The 14,940-nt window shown below is 35.6% G+C and overlaps 2 protein-coding genes across 3 annotated transcripts in view; one reads left to right on the top strand and one right to left on the bottom strand.

The window, feature by feature from the left end:
- HAT1 (histone acetyltransferase 1) overlaps positions 1 to 8,088 on the top strand; it is a 38,849-nt gene extending 30,761 nt beyond the window's left edge. For both annotated transcript variants that reach the window (XM_019970912.2, XM_019970903.2), the window contains exons 10-11: positions 465 to 581; positions 7,642 to 8,088. In XM_019970912.2, coding sequence (XP_019826471.1) covers positions 465 to 581; positions 7,642 to 7,809 — 285 coding nt within the window. In that variant the 3' untranslated portion in view covers positions 7,810 to 8,088. The remainder of the gene's footprint in view (positions 1 to 464; positions 582 to 7,641) is intronic.
- The window catches only part of SLC25A12 (solute carrier family 25 member 12), a 183,816-nt gene that overhangs the window by 159,806 nt on the left and 9,070 nt on the right, over positions 1 to 14,940 (bottom strand). The gene's annotated exons all lie outside the window — the stretch shown is intronic.

The raw sequence follows: 14,940 nt of genomic DNA, 5'->3' as shown, positions 1-14,940 counted from the left end.
TCCTTCCCCTTCTTTTGCTACCATTTTCATGTAGCTGATTTACTCGCAGTTTTTTTCATTTTGTGTCCCAGCAATGTTAAACTACTTCTGCACGTGTGTACGTGAGACGTGCACGCACATATAGTGCCTCCCTGTTTTAAGAGCAGCATGCTCCCTTTCCTTTAAGACTCACTCAGGTTTTATTCCCCCAGGACGCCTCTTCTAACATTGTTCCCCCATTCTCAGTCTGTGCTGCCGTAGTGTCCTGTGCACATTTCTATCATGAAGTTAACCGTACCTCATTCATTTGTGTTACACAGTAGACTACTTGCCTTCTTGAGCACAGAGACTATCTTTTATTGCTTTTTGTCTGGCACCAAGCATAATTTCTGGCCTATGGCAGGTATTCAGTATATGATATGTTCTTTTGGGAAAGTGTTACTATTTGTGATTTGAAATGTTCATGTTCTTCTTTGGTTTATTAGCAACATGCTAGACGGGTTTATGAAATTCTTCGACTACTGGTAACTGACATGAGTGATGCTGAACAATACAGAAGCTATAGACTGGATATTAAAAGAAGACTAATTAGCCCATATAAGGTAGGACTTTGAAGTCTTAAACATTTATTCTTGTCACTGTTGAAAATGAAGAATATCTAGCAAATGCCAATGTGTGGGAGAGTCCAAATCATTATCATGCTGCTAAACTTTACAAAAGTGAAAATATTCTTCCAGTTAGTTATAAGAATTCTCCAGTGTAAACTATAAATGTTTCCATTCACTTAAAAACTAATCCCAAGGATAGTTTGCTCGTGGTTATTTTTTTCATTGTATGCATCTTTTAAAAAACTGAATGCCCAGAATCTTTCCTAACAAATTATCTTGTTTTTTTTCCATTGTTTTATTTGTCCCTATATTCTGCTTACACGTGCTTCTTTCTTCCTAAATATGGCCTTGGTTGCCTTTTGTAACCCCTGTACTTGACCAGAGCTGAAATCACAACTTAGTGTTGTTCATCTCTTTTGTCATCTTTCTTGCTCCTTTACCCCCTGCTTTTTTTCATTTCATTTTCCTTTAACTCAAAAATATTCCACTCCTAGATCAGGTCTGGCCTCCTCATCTTTTGGCCATTAATTATTAAGGTAGATATTGTCCATGCCAACTTGTGTGGAGGAAGATTTGTGATTCTTGTAGTTGGGCAGTAATCTGATTGGAGAGAATATTCATTTATTTATTCAACAACTAATTACTGGGTACTGCATTTGTATATACTATTAGACCTAGAGGCTTATACAGCACCATAGTTGGGAACATGAATGACAAATTTGAATCTGTCTTAAGGTTTAAGGAGAGTGTCAGTTAATAATGAGTAATTTATATCAAGTGCATAGTTATGATTTTTCTAAGTTAATCCAAGTTTTATTTATCATAGATTCTGCTTTATAGAGCCAGTCTTTTGAGTGTTAATGGTATATAGGGTCACACTACTCGTTGAATCTCAGCTTTTTTCCTTTATCACATCTTGTTTGCAGTGCAACCGTATTTCTTAATTTGTTATAATTCTAAATATAGCACATTTTGAATATAAAAATAATTATTTGCCTGACATACAAATCTTGTGTCTGGAATTAATATGTTTTTTCTTCATAGTGCCATTTCATTAAGCAATTTAATGGAATACTTAAATTTAATCAATTAATAAAATCAATTTAATTGATTTTCTAACTTAGGAACTACCATCTGCATATAACAGGTTGTAATAAATTATAACGACTATTCCCCCAAATTTGTCAGAAATAACATTTTATTCTTTATCAGTCTTTATGTTTGTCAGCTCAGAAACTTCAGAAAATTGGTAGAAATGGTACTTTCCAAAGATTTTGATCTTTAATATTAACTTGGTAGCTGGAAAATTTCTTTATGATGAAATTGGGCATATAGAACAGTATAATTAGATGTTAGCATGACAACATTTAAGAGTATTAAAACTTTTAGTAATTTATTAAATTATGTATCTCAGATACTTGTGACATTTTATATAGGCAGATGCAGCAAATAAAAGATGATTTCTAAGTATAAATAGCAGTCAGGAAGTTATGCCAAATAATGGGAATATCTGTAGTTCATAAAAGCAAGTATTGTCTACTCTTAAGAATAATAATTTTTTTTTATATTATTAAGTATCCTCACCTGTCTAGCAAGTTCACCTTTTCTAAAAGACCACCAAAAACTGGTTATTAAACTATTTAAATTCTTAACAGTCAAAATCGGTATCACCATCCTTGCACTCATACAAAATATTAAATTCTTTAGATACTTGCTCAAACCCTATTTATAGTATGCCAAGTTTAACGAGTTTAGTTATCCAGTATTCTGTCTCATTGAGAAAACCAAGAAATCTTGATCTGGGTTGATAGCCACAGTGTGATAGAAAACCTACCACAAACTTGGTAAAAGCCTAGAAGTAGTTGAATGCCCTATATGCAAGGGAAGAGTTAGATTTCTTTGTTGAATGTATGCAGATGGTTTTCTCCAATTTGTCATTCCAAGCTGATACTTGTATACTGTGCTGTGCTATCACAGCATTCTCAAATGCAAAATTATATTTAAGAATAAAGTAAAATTGCTTAATACTGAGTGTGATTTTGAATTTTTAAAAAATCTTTAAAATATATGCCAAATGGGGAAAGTTTGGAATCTAGAATTTATGTTTCACTTTAATACATTTTATTATAAAAAAATGTAACTTTGCTAAGTTATTACAGAGGAATGGAATTGTTTATTGATAGCAAAGTCCAATTCTGTGCTGCCTTTTTTTAAGGGCTTAAATTTCCATATCAGTTTAGTTCCACTAAGAAATTTATTTGGGTAGATATTAGAAGTAGTTGTACCTTACTTTAAAAGTTCTTTAAGTACTGATAATTTATTTGTATCAGTGCCAAGAAGGGATAAAAATAATTTGTATTAACTAGAATCATTTTAAAAGCACAAAAAGAAATTCTTTAGTACAGAAGTAATTTTCAGGTGTTCAAAAAAAGATAAATTTGAACAATTTGACTAAAAAAAAAGAAAAGTTGGTGCAGCTGCTTGGTTTTAGCATTTAAATTTTTATATTGTTTCATAGGCATATTTTAATTCATAATTGGTTTGCAAGTACAAAATTTAGAATCATTGTTATAATAGCATTGGATTTGGAATCAGAAAACTCAATTTTGAGGTCTAGCTTTAACTTTTACAAATTGTGTGTGTTGACAGTTATTAAAATCTGGGTATTAGGCTTCTCTTCTCTAAAATGGAAATACTTCCATAGTGAGGAACTGATGAGAAAGAAATACAATACAGTGTGCATGTTTTTAAAGGTAACCTTTCGATAAGTCTTAGGACTTTTTATACGTCTCCACAACATTATTATTTTTAAATTATTGCAAAAGAACCTTATTTCTGTAGTTCACAAAAGAGACTGGTTGAGCAGATGGAAATTAAGGCGCTCTTAGAGGTGGTAGAATTTTTGAGATATTTGTAAACCTTCTTGGAACCTCTGAAAACTAGGCAAGAAGAAAGTTGTTTTTTGGACCTTAAATAAACTGACACTAATATGATCTTTAATTAATTTTTCTGCATTAATTAAGGTTATCCACAGCCTTAGTCTATGAAGGAATTAGCTTTTTGTTTGTTTTTGGAGGGAGAAATTTCTTCTGAGCCTAGAGGAGGTCTATTCCAGTCTTCTGGAGTTCTGTCTTTCAGTATTTTATTTGTACTCCCAATGTAAGTCACTTGCTGGATAGAGGTGATCCCCAATCAGTTTAAGTTTTTTTTTTTTAAACACAGTTTAAAAGATGAATTTATAATTCCTACATATACAAAGCAGTATACACATGCAGTTTTAGGAATATTAAAATCAATAAAACAAATAGCTCAAATAACTTATTTTAAAAGAACCATAGTTTACATGCTCATGAGGAACTTCTCTAATAGTTTCATAGTTTTCCATAAAGCTAGTACATGTATTTTTTTATTCCTAGGTACTCAGAGCTCTTAAATTTAATTCAGAGATGTTCTATGTCAATAAAAATTATAATAGAAATTAATTCTGACATCCATCTGAGAAAAACTGACAATGAAATTGAAGGTGGCAATGAAGGGGGAGATAAACTGGGGAAGTAAACACTCGTAAGAGATCTGTTGTTTTTGTTCAGTCACTAAGTTGTGCCTGACTCTTTGTGATCCCATGGACCACAGTACACCAGGGTTCCCTGTTGTTCGCTGTCTCCTGGAGTTTGCTCAGATCAATGTCCATTGAGTCAGTGATGCTGTCTAACCATCTCATCCTCTGCTGCCTCCCTCTCCTTTTGCCTTCAGTCTTTCCCAGCATCAGGGTCTTTCCCAATGAGTCAGCTCTTCACATCAGGTGGCCAAAGTATTGGACCTTCAGCTTTGGCATCAGTCTTTCCAATGAATATTCAGGGTTGATTTCCTTTAGGATTGATTGGTTTGATCTTGCAGTCCAAGAGACTCTCAAGAGTCTTCTTTAGCACCACAGTTCAAAAGCATCAGTTCTTCAGTGCTCAGCCTTCTTTATCGTCCAGTTCTTACATTGTACATTTGTCAGCAAAGTGATGTCTCTGCTTTTTAGTAAGGTGTCTAGTTTTGTCATAGCTTTCCTTCCAAGGAGCAAGCATCTTTTACTTTCAGGGCTGCAGTCATCGTCTGCAGTGATTTTGGAGCCCAAGAAAATAAAATCTGTCACTGTTTCCACTTCTTCCTCTTCTCTTTGCCAGGATGGGACCAGATACCATGATCTTAGTTTTCTATGTTGAGTTTTAAAACAAGTTAATAATTTAAAACAGTATGTCACTGGCACATGATTCATTCTGTAGGTTATTTGTAGCAGAATTGATAGTTAATATTTAAGAACTAAAATGATGGTTCTGTTGTATACGAGAATTTAATATGATTGGAGGCATTTTCAAGCAATGGGGTTAGATTATTTTATAAATGTTATAACTGGTTAGCAGTTTAGAAGAAGAATTTTTTTTCTTATAACATACCATGATAATTTTTGGATGCATTACCTTTTAGTTCCTGACCCGTTTCCTTAACTTGGGTGCCGCCAAGAGGCAGTTGTGCTTCTTGGCAAAAAAAAAAGTAACTTTCACAGCAGAAACAAAGGATTTATTATCCACATGATTGAAGAGTGAGGAATATACTGTCCTTCCAGGGCTTGGGAGTAATAAACCTGAATTTTCATCACTTCTCTAGAACTGCTATTCACAGTGTGATTAGAAGATCAGCAACATTGGGAATTTTCTGGTGATCCAGTGATTAAGATTGTGCTTCCACTGTAGGGGCCATGGGTTCAATCCCTGGTTGGCAAACTAAGAATCCCCCAAGCAGTGCAGCCACGCACACAAACACACACTAAGTCAGCAATATGAACATCATCCAGGAGCACTTTTTAGAACCGCAGACTCTCACTCCACCCCAGACCTACTGAATGAGAACCTGCATTTTAATTTTAACAAGGTTCCCAGTTGATGTTTGTGCACATTTAAGTTTGAGAAGCACTGCATGTCTTATATTCCAAAACTATTAAGGTTTCCTTTGAGAGACATTTATTAGTTTTTAGGATGGAGTTAAGACTGTTTTCAGGGTTTTTTGTTGTTGTTGTTAATTGTATTTGGTAGGCAGTTACATAGAAATTTGGGAGAAGGCAATGGCGCCCCACTCCAGTACTCTTGCCTGGAAAATCCCATGGATGGAGGAGCCTGGTGGGCTGCAGTCCATGGGGTCGCTAAGAGTCAGACACGACTGAGTGACTTCACTTTCACTTTTCACTTTCATGCCCTGGAGAAGGAAATGGCCACCCACTCCAGTGTTCTTGCTTGGAGAATCCCAGGGACGGGGGAGCCTGGTGGGCTGCCGTCTATGGGGTCGCACAGAGTCGGACACGACTGAAGCGACTTAGCAGTAGCAGTAGCAGTATATAGGAATTCAGAATACGGACTTCTAATTAATCATTAGGGGTTGGATCCTGGCTTCTCTGCTTACTGCCTCTATGACAAATTATTTAACACCTGCACCTTTTTTTTTTCTTTTTCAATTGAAGAAAGTTATAGTACCTGTCTCATAGTTTTTAGGATTACATAAGTTAATATACTTGATTTCTGATCTCTATATAAAGTTAGCTCTTTATTAAATGCTTAAGTGAAAGAGGATATAATCTACAGCAGTTTATCCAAAATGTATGAAAGCGAAAATCGCTCTGTTGTGTCCAGCTCTTTGCGACTGTGGACTGTAGCCTGCAGGTTCCTCTGTCCATGGAATTCTCCAGGTCAGAATACTGGAGTGGGTAGTTGTTTCTTCTCTAGGGGATCTTCCCAGGCCAGGGATTGGACCCAGGTTTCCCATATTGCAGGCAGATTCTTTATTGTCTGAGCCACCAGGGAAGCCCAAGAATACTGGAGTGGGGAGCCTATCCCTTCTCCAGCAGATCTACACGACCCAGAAATCGAAACAGAGTCTCCTGCATTTCAGGTGGATTCTTTACCAGCTGAGCTACCAGGGAAGTTGAAAACGCGGGTATACCTGTGGCGGATTCATTTCGATATTTGGCAAAACTAATACAATATTGTAAAGTTTAAAAATAAAATAAAATTTAAAAAAAAGAAAAAGAAAACTAACAGAAAAAATACACATATGCAATAAAAAAAGAAAAAAAAGAAAATGTATGAAAGTTTCATATATTACAGTGTTTTATATAATGCAGTATTGCCACCCACCTAGGAATCTTGGAGTCATTCTGCATTCTTTCCCCACATCATCCAGTGTTTTCCTCCCTAAATCTGTTCTGTACCTTCCACCTCTGCTTGGTCTGTAACTAAGCAGACTTGGCCTAGGCTTTCATCATCTCTTGAATTCTTAAACTAACTGCTAACTTGGTCCCTTCCAGTCCCATCCTCAGTATACTAACTGTATTGTTCTGATAGTGACCTGTCTAAAAGTTGTTACCAGATTCTTAGGGTGATGCAAATCTCAGTTTCCTGAGAAATGGTAGTTTCCTTCTCAGTGAAATGGAGAGGGTTTAATAAGATAATGTATGTCTAGACAGTAGAGACTCAATAAATGCTAGTTAATACTGTTTTTTAAAGTGTGACAGTTTTTGGCTTATCTTCCTGAAACTCTCCCAACAGTTTATGGTAAAATTAATACGTGGTCCATAAATACATCGCTGGGTAAGGGAACTCAGAAATAATAGTGGCAGAAGAAGCCAGTTTGGAATTAAGATTAACATAATTAATGATTAATTACTATTAAAAATTGATGAAATAATAGCACTTAATTTCAGTTGTCTTTCTTCAGTTACAGTACCTTATTTATTAAAGAAATATTTGAGTGTCTGTACTGGCCAGTTCTTTAGTATGCTTTGGAGAGGGGGCTGTCACTCACATACCTATATTTACCATTAATTGATACAAATTCCATGTCTTTTGGAACCCTCTTTTTAGAGGGCTTGTAATTCATGTAACATTATGTTTAGGCTTCCTTAAAAATGTATGGGATAGATTTGGGCATATTCCTACTACTACTATTTTTAACACTGGAGACATATTTTTTTATATCAGCTTTCTTGGTCTAACCAATACTCGTGTTTGTTACTTAGAAAAAACAGAGAGATCTTGCTAAAATGAGAAAATGTCTCAGACCGGAAGAACTGACAAACCAGATGAACCAGATAGAAATAAGCATGCAACATGAACAGCTGGAAGAAAGCTTTCAGGAACTCGTGGAAGATTATCGACGTGTCATTGAACGCCTCGCTCAAGAGTAGAGGTTATACTTCTCTGTACAGAAAGTTTGCAAATTTCTGTACATGTGTTGTGAAAATCAGATGATGACTTTAATTTTAAAAAATCTTGTAACATTTTGCTTACATTAAAAGTTATCTATCTTTAGTTGAATATTTTCTTTTGGAGAGATTGTATATTTTAAAATACTGTTTAGAGTTTATGAGCATATATTACATTAAAAAAGATATAGCTTCTGAAATACCACTGCAATTACTTCCCTTCTTAAATAGTGTAATAAATGCTTAGTTGTGATATGTTAATGTGTGCTGATATGATTCTTGAATACTTATGATTAACTTTTTCCATCTTATTAAAAACCTTTAGGTTTTAAGCTTTTATTATTCCTCCCACACTTTGCTTCTAAGCTTTTAACACATTTCTTTAAGGTCTTCCTAGTAATCTTGGTCTTACTATGTGATTTTTCTAAGTAGAAAATGTTCTTAAAGTAGAATTGTTTTAAATAAACTATTAACCACTTATTAGGAGTAGGGTGGGTAAGAGAGAGAAGGGAAACTAAATACAGCCTGAAACCTAGATGTTTGGCACCAAATATTAATTGAAGATAATTCAGAAGTTGCCATAAACATTTTCTAAATAGTAAGATACAAATCAGGTAACAAAAGTCTAGTTTACACACTATTGTTGAAATATGTAAAATGAGGTTGTGATTTAATATAAGGTTATCAAGATGTTGAAGTCTAAGAAGGGGAAAAAAAAGATAAATTGCTTAATATAGTCCTTATTTTATTGAAGTAGAACTAAATAAGTTGCTTGATAGTCATTAAAAGTAAAGCTTGATTTTTTTAACATGTGCCAGTAAGCCAAGTATTGTATAACATCAAAAATGGGATGTAAGTTGAACTTTACTTTTTTTTTTTAAGTTGAACTTTACTTTTAAAATCTGATTTGTTCAGTGCTCAAGGCAAAATCCCATCTTGGACAAGCGCTAACTTGTCCTTCATCAGCTTTTTTTCATCAGTAAATTCTGTCAAACATTCAAGCAAAGTGAGTAGTACCCTCTGGACACAAAATAGTTGTGGCCACCAGCATACCAATGGCACTAAAGCCAGACCTTTAAAATAAGAGTTCTGCGAACATTTCAGACAGTCTCATCTCAGAAGTTTATATACATAAAACTTGATTTCTGAGAGTACATACACGTACCTAAGTCGTACAGATAGAATGAACCAATGCAAAGTCCTTCTGAAGCTATATGGAAAAAATGTGTTTTCCATCTGGATTTACTATAAGATTTTAAATTTTTTAATTTGGAAATTAACAATTGATGTCTGAAAATGAGCTCTGAGGAGAAAAAATTAGTACAATCTAAATAAATTATCTTTCAACATCCTTCTTTATGTAGAAACCAGAAAAAGCCAATGTGATACCAGTTTCTGCAGTTTTTTTAAGAAAACAATGTTCTATGGTTAAAGGTCTAGTTTATTAGCATTAATCTTTCAGACTTGAAAGGCTGTACTTTCATTTTGAGTTAGAATAAGTCTGATAGTAAGATCTGTACTTAGAACAGGATAGTTAAACACCAGGATGGAGATACATAGAACCGTGTGTGAAACCCATCGCAGCTACCTTTTGGGCTTAGTGGTCACTTCCACCCTGTGGTAGCAGCCTTCATCCCCTTTACCATCCACATACACATAGATGTACAGTGTTTTATTTGCTGCCTTTACCTTTTTCCCTTCCTCCCCTCCACTACTACTTTTTTCCATATCTTCTCCAAGTTGCATTTTCTCTACATGTAATACCATGTTTCCTTTCATGGAAACATGAAGACCGTGAAAAACACTGATGTAAAATGAGGTTGTGTTAGACTTGTCTCCAGGCTTCCACCCTGTTCTAATATCTGTGTTTATCCTTTTTACATCTTTTCTCATCATTCTTGAGCTTTTCTACTCAGATGTGGATATAGATGTAGTATATATCTAAAATTTTTAAAAAAATAAATAACACGAAATTCAGTTCATACCTGAGTTAATATATAAGAGGAAGAGAAAAACCCACTATATGTCCCTGTCTCCAAATTGCAGGGGCCTCAGCTTGCTGTACCACAGTCTTATCTACTCTGAAGATTTATCTCATCCACCATTATCTTGTCCACTCGAGTTTCCTCACAGCAAAGCCTTCAATGCTGTATCAAAGAAATAAAGAATCACAGACCTCAGAGGTCAAATGATTGAATTCCTCAAATACATTCTTAAGTTCTTTTTATTAGAATTTACAAGCCAGTTTAAAAATATTAAATGCTGATTAAGATACCCATACTTCTTCCAAGTGAAATTATTTTATATTTGTATATGATCTCTGTATACATTGAACAGAGTAGCATTTTCTTTTTAACATTTCTAGTATTAAAAATGGTTCTCAAAGATGTACAATATTTCAAGTTGAGGTTCCCATATTAAACCATTTGCCTAGATTTTTTCTTTTATTATTACAACATTCAAATGAATTAATATCTTCAAATTCAAATAAATTAATAATATATATATATATATATATACACACACACACACATATATATATATTTGTATCCATGAAGTATCCCAATTCCTGGGAAGTACAGTTATTGAGTCAAAGGGTAGGACTATCTCCATGGTTCAGTTATGTAAACATGCCATATTTTCCAGAATGCTTTGTAAATTACAGATATTAATGTTTGTACTGATTTTAATAGAATTTCAGTGCTATGGTATGTTGGTTTTGTTGTTGTCTCCACAGGTATAAAATCTCAAATTTGTATTCTTTTGCTTAATGGGAAAGCTGAATACTTTTCCATCTTTTTGTGAAATTTTTTCCCTTAGGAATAGGAATTATCCGTTTCATTTTTCAAATTTGACTTTTAGGGGCTATACATTTTTATAGACAGACAGTAGATCCAGAAGTTCACTTGCCTAAGGTCACAATGAATTAGTGGCAAAGCCAGGACTATAATACCTGGCTTCCACTCCTCCATTTCATCTTCTATCAAGTAGGCTGACCAAGTCATAAGCATGCCAACCCACTAGGCTCTTCATAAAGTGGGGCTTTCTTTTATCGCCATCTGGGAAATACCTCACTTGCATGTTTGACGTAGTCACAGGACAAATACCCCAACTGCCCTCTATTGAAAACCTTAAGTATCAGGAAAAAGGATGTTTATTTATAATGACCGAGATTATTGGTGCCTCATTTGAAGCATGGCTTGAAGTTCCTCATTTCCTCTCAACATTTTCAGTTACTCAACATCTACAACTTTCATGTTTCCATATGCCTTTACACCTTCATTGTAATACGCATTTCATTCTCCTTGTATTACGCATTGCAGTAGCGTTACACAGCACACTGAATTTACTCCTTGACTTAGGCAGAGCTGTCTATATAAAAAGTAGTATGCACACAGTACAAAAATGTAAAAGGGCATACTGTGAGAAGTTCCTTCCCCCAAACCTTCAGAAACAACTGCTGTTTTGGGTTTGGGTTTTTTTTTTTTTTTGGCTGTGCAGTGCAGCCTAGGAGATTTTAGTTCCCTGACCAGGGATTGAACCCGTGGCCCCTACAATGGAAGCACAAAGTCCTAACCACTGGACTCCCAGGAAGTCCCTAAAGTTAATGGTATCCCAGAAATCATTCGAGCTATGGCTGCATGGTAGCCATTGTACAGATATACCATAAGTTACTCTACCAGTTCCCTATTATTTGTTTCCAGTATTTTCATTACAAACAATGCTGCAATGCATGCACGTTCTTGTACATATGCTGTGTGTAGAGATTAAAGTCCTAGAAATCATGACCTTTAGTCTGAACTCATTCTTACAGTGACTGTACTACTGTTTACAGCAGTTAAAATTATTAACACCAACTAAGGTTACAGATGCTTAATCCTGTACCAGTCTAGAATTAGCTGTGTAAACAAGAGCATTTTGGACCTCTCCAACCATCCTCCTCCACAGCTAGAAATAATGAATTGTCTTAAAGGGCACAGTGATTTGAACACTTGCATAGGCCCATGACTTTCTTTTTGTCTCTTCCTTTAGTCTTGCTCGATGCTGCTGCTGCTGCTAAGTCACTTCAGTCGTGTCTGACTCTGTGTGAACCCATAGACAGCAGACCATCAGGCTCCCCAGTCCCTGGGATTCTCCAGGCAGGAACACTGGAGTGGGTTGCCATTTCCTTCTCCAATGCGTGAAAGTGAAGTCGCTCAGTCGTGTCCGACTCTCAGTGACCTCATGGACTACAGCCCACCAGGCTCCTCCGTCCATGGGATTTTCCAGGCAAGAGTACTGGAGTGGAGTGCCATTGCCTTCTCCTTAGTCTTGCTTAGCTCTTCTCAAACCTCATCCAGAAGAACTGCTCTACAGCAGGGTTTCTCATCCTCAGGACTGTTGGCATTTTGGGCCAGATCACTGTTGTGCTGCCTCGTGTTCAGTCTAAGTTGTGACCCCATGGACTGTAGCCCTCCAGGATCCTCTGTCCCTGGGCTTTCCCAGGCAAGAATACTGAAGTGGGTTGTATTTCCTTGTCTAGGGGAATCTTCCCTACCAGTAATCGAACCTGCATCTCCTGCACTGCAGGCAAATTCTTTACTGCTGAGCCACCAGGGAAGCCCGCTGACCTGTGTACCAGCTGGTTAAGAGCATCTGTGGCTTCTACCCCCAAGATGCCAGTAGTACTATCCCCACCTCCAGCTGTAACAACCAAACATGTCTCCAGATACTGCCACATCTACCCCAGAGGGGCAAAATCACCCTTGGTTGAGAACCACTGCTATATGGGATTAAATATTCATTGACATTTTAGCAATGACTTTTTAATTATGTAACAACACGAAATTCAAAATAAGTAAGAGTATTTGATAAGTAAATTGCCCTCCCTTCCACCCAGTCACCTAAGTCACTTCTCCAGAGGCAATTACTTTTCCCAGTTTCTCTTTTGCCCCTCAGAGTTAAATTATCAGTTTGCAAACATCCATCACTTTGTTTCAATACAAATGGTGATATACTACATGCAGTACTTAGAATCTCTTCCAGTTAAATTGAACTTATCTTTATTAGTACATATCAGAATACTTCAGTTCTAAATATGCTGATTCTAAACAGCTGTTTGATACTTACTCCATAGTTTGGTTTCAGAGTCAGTTTTTGATATTTATTCCATAGTTTGGTTTCAGTTTGTTTAACCCAATCCCATATTAATGGACATTTAGGCCGTTTCTTATCTTCTGCTCTCAGGCAGTGTTGCAGTGAATGTTCTTGTGTGTACTTCATTTTGTACACGTGGTGGGGGTAACACAGTGATGGAATCACTGAGAATGGAAAGGCGTGGACATTTTATATTTGGTAGATTTTGCATACATTTGAGACAATAGAGAAATCTGGACTCTATATTAGATGATACAAGATTTTGTTAATTTTATTGTGATCATGGTATTATGATGAGGTAGGCAAGTCACATGCAAAACTATTTAGGACATCTGTAACTGACATTCAAATGGTCCAGAAAAAAAGTATGTGTAAATGGCATACACACACACAGATATTTGTACATAAATAAATATGACAAAAGTCAAATTATTGAATCTAGGTGAGAGGGATATACAGGTGTTCATCACTGTGATTCTTTCAACCTGTATGTTTTCAAGTTTTCAAAATAAGACTTGGGAAAGATTGCATATATGAAGTAAAAATAATACTATAAAGTAGGAACAATCACTGAATAAGGAAGAGTTCTCAGAAATTTAAAATGAGTGTGTCACATAATTAAGGCAATGGAAACTTGGGATATAAAGTTGAAGAAATTTCACAGAACATCAAAAAGAGAAAATAGGAGAGAAAAGAGAAATCAGTGTAGGAAATCTGATGGCTGGCTTTATTTTCAGAGAGGAAAAGCAAACAGAAGGACATTATCAAAGAAAGGGGAGATAGTTCCTCAGAGTTGCAGACATGAATCTTCAAATTAGAAGACTTTACTGAAGGTTGAGCAGAATATCACTAAAGTTTATGGAAAGTTGACTATTTGCCAACTACCTGCAACAGTGAGAATCTCAGTTCTCACAATCCTCAGAGGTACACATGGTATGTATCCTTGAGTGAGGACTAGGGAGATTATTTCGCCCAAAGTCACACAGCTGGGAGGTGGCAGACAGGATTTGGGTTCAGGCAGTATAATTCACTTTCGTTTTTAACCACTATACCACTTCCTAAAAGGATATACATGTACACTAAATTATTAAATTTCAAAACATTGAGCATAAGAGTTCTAGATTCTTTCAGAGGGGAAAACACAGGAAACTTGGGAGAGAAGTCAGAATTTAAATAGCACCAGCCTATCAGTTATACTTCAGGCTGAAAGACAATGGAACGATGAATTCAAAGTTCTGACGGAAAGTTATTTTCCATCTAGAATCCTATACCCAAGTGTGAAAGCAAAAGAAAGGTGGTTTTAGAAATCTATGAAACCAGAAAACTTACTTAATAAACTTTATAATGAAGTTACCAGTTGATCTATTTCAGCGCCATGAAGGCGAAATCAAAGAGCATGCAAGATGTGGAGGACAAGAAACAGTAAAACAAATCTGATCCCAATAAAATGAAATCTGAGGATGGCAACTCAATCGCATGCCTACAAAAGTAATTGGTCCAAATTAGAAAAGGAAATTATGAACTCCAGAAAAAAGAAGTGTAAAGAAAGTGAGAGTCTAAATATAATAAAGTATAATTGGCTTGGGTCTGAGCAGTAACTAGAAACAAAAACAGTTCAAATTGGTTGAGTTGGGTCAGATTGGGAGACAGCAGGATGGGAGACTATTGCTTTTTGTTGTAAACTTTATTATAATTGCATGTTTTTAAAAACCATGTGATACAACATTTTGTTTAATATTACTATATTGTTCAAATAGAACTGTAAACTAAAGAAATTTTAAAAATAAGTTTATCTGAAGAAGATAAGTAGCACCTTTAAATAGACTGTGCTCAGGATTTTGACAAAGCAGAAATTGCCAAAAGACAGTGAAGATGTTTCTTTTTAAAAAAAAGAACCTAATAACAACACAACTATACTTCTTTTTTTGGAAACTGATGCTAAAAGGAAGCATAGTTTACCACGTACTTTATTTGGCT

Source organism: Bos indicus, chromosome 2, assembly GCF_029378745.1.
Source record: "Bos indicus isolate NIAB-ARS_2022 breed Sahiwal x Tharparkar chromosome 2, NIAB-ARS_B.indTharparkar_mat_pri_1.0, whole genome shotgun sequence".
In the NCBI taxonomy this organism is placed as follows: domain Eukaryota; kingdom Metazoa; phylum Chordata; class Mammalia; order Artiodactyla; family Bovidae; genus Bos; species Bos indicus.
Note: the sequence above shows the minus strand (reverse complement) of the source record. Positions and strands in the feature narration are given on the sequence as shown.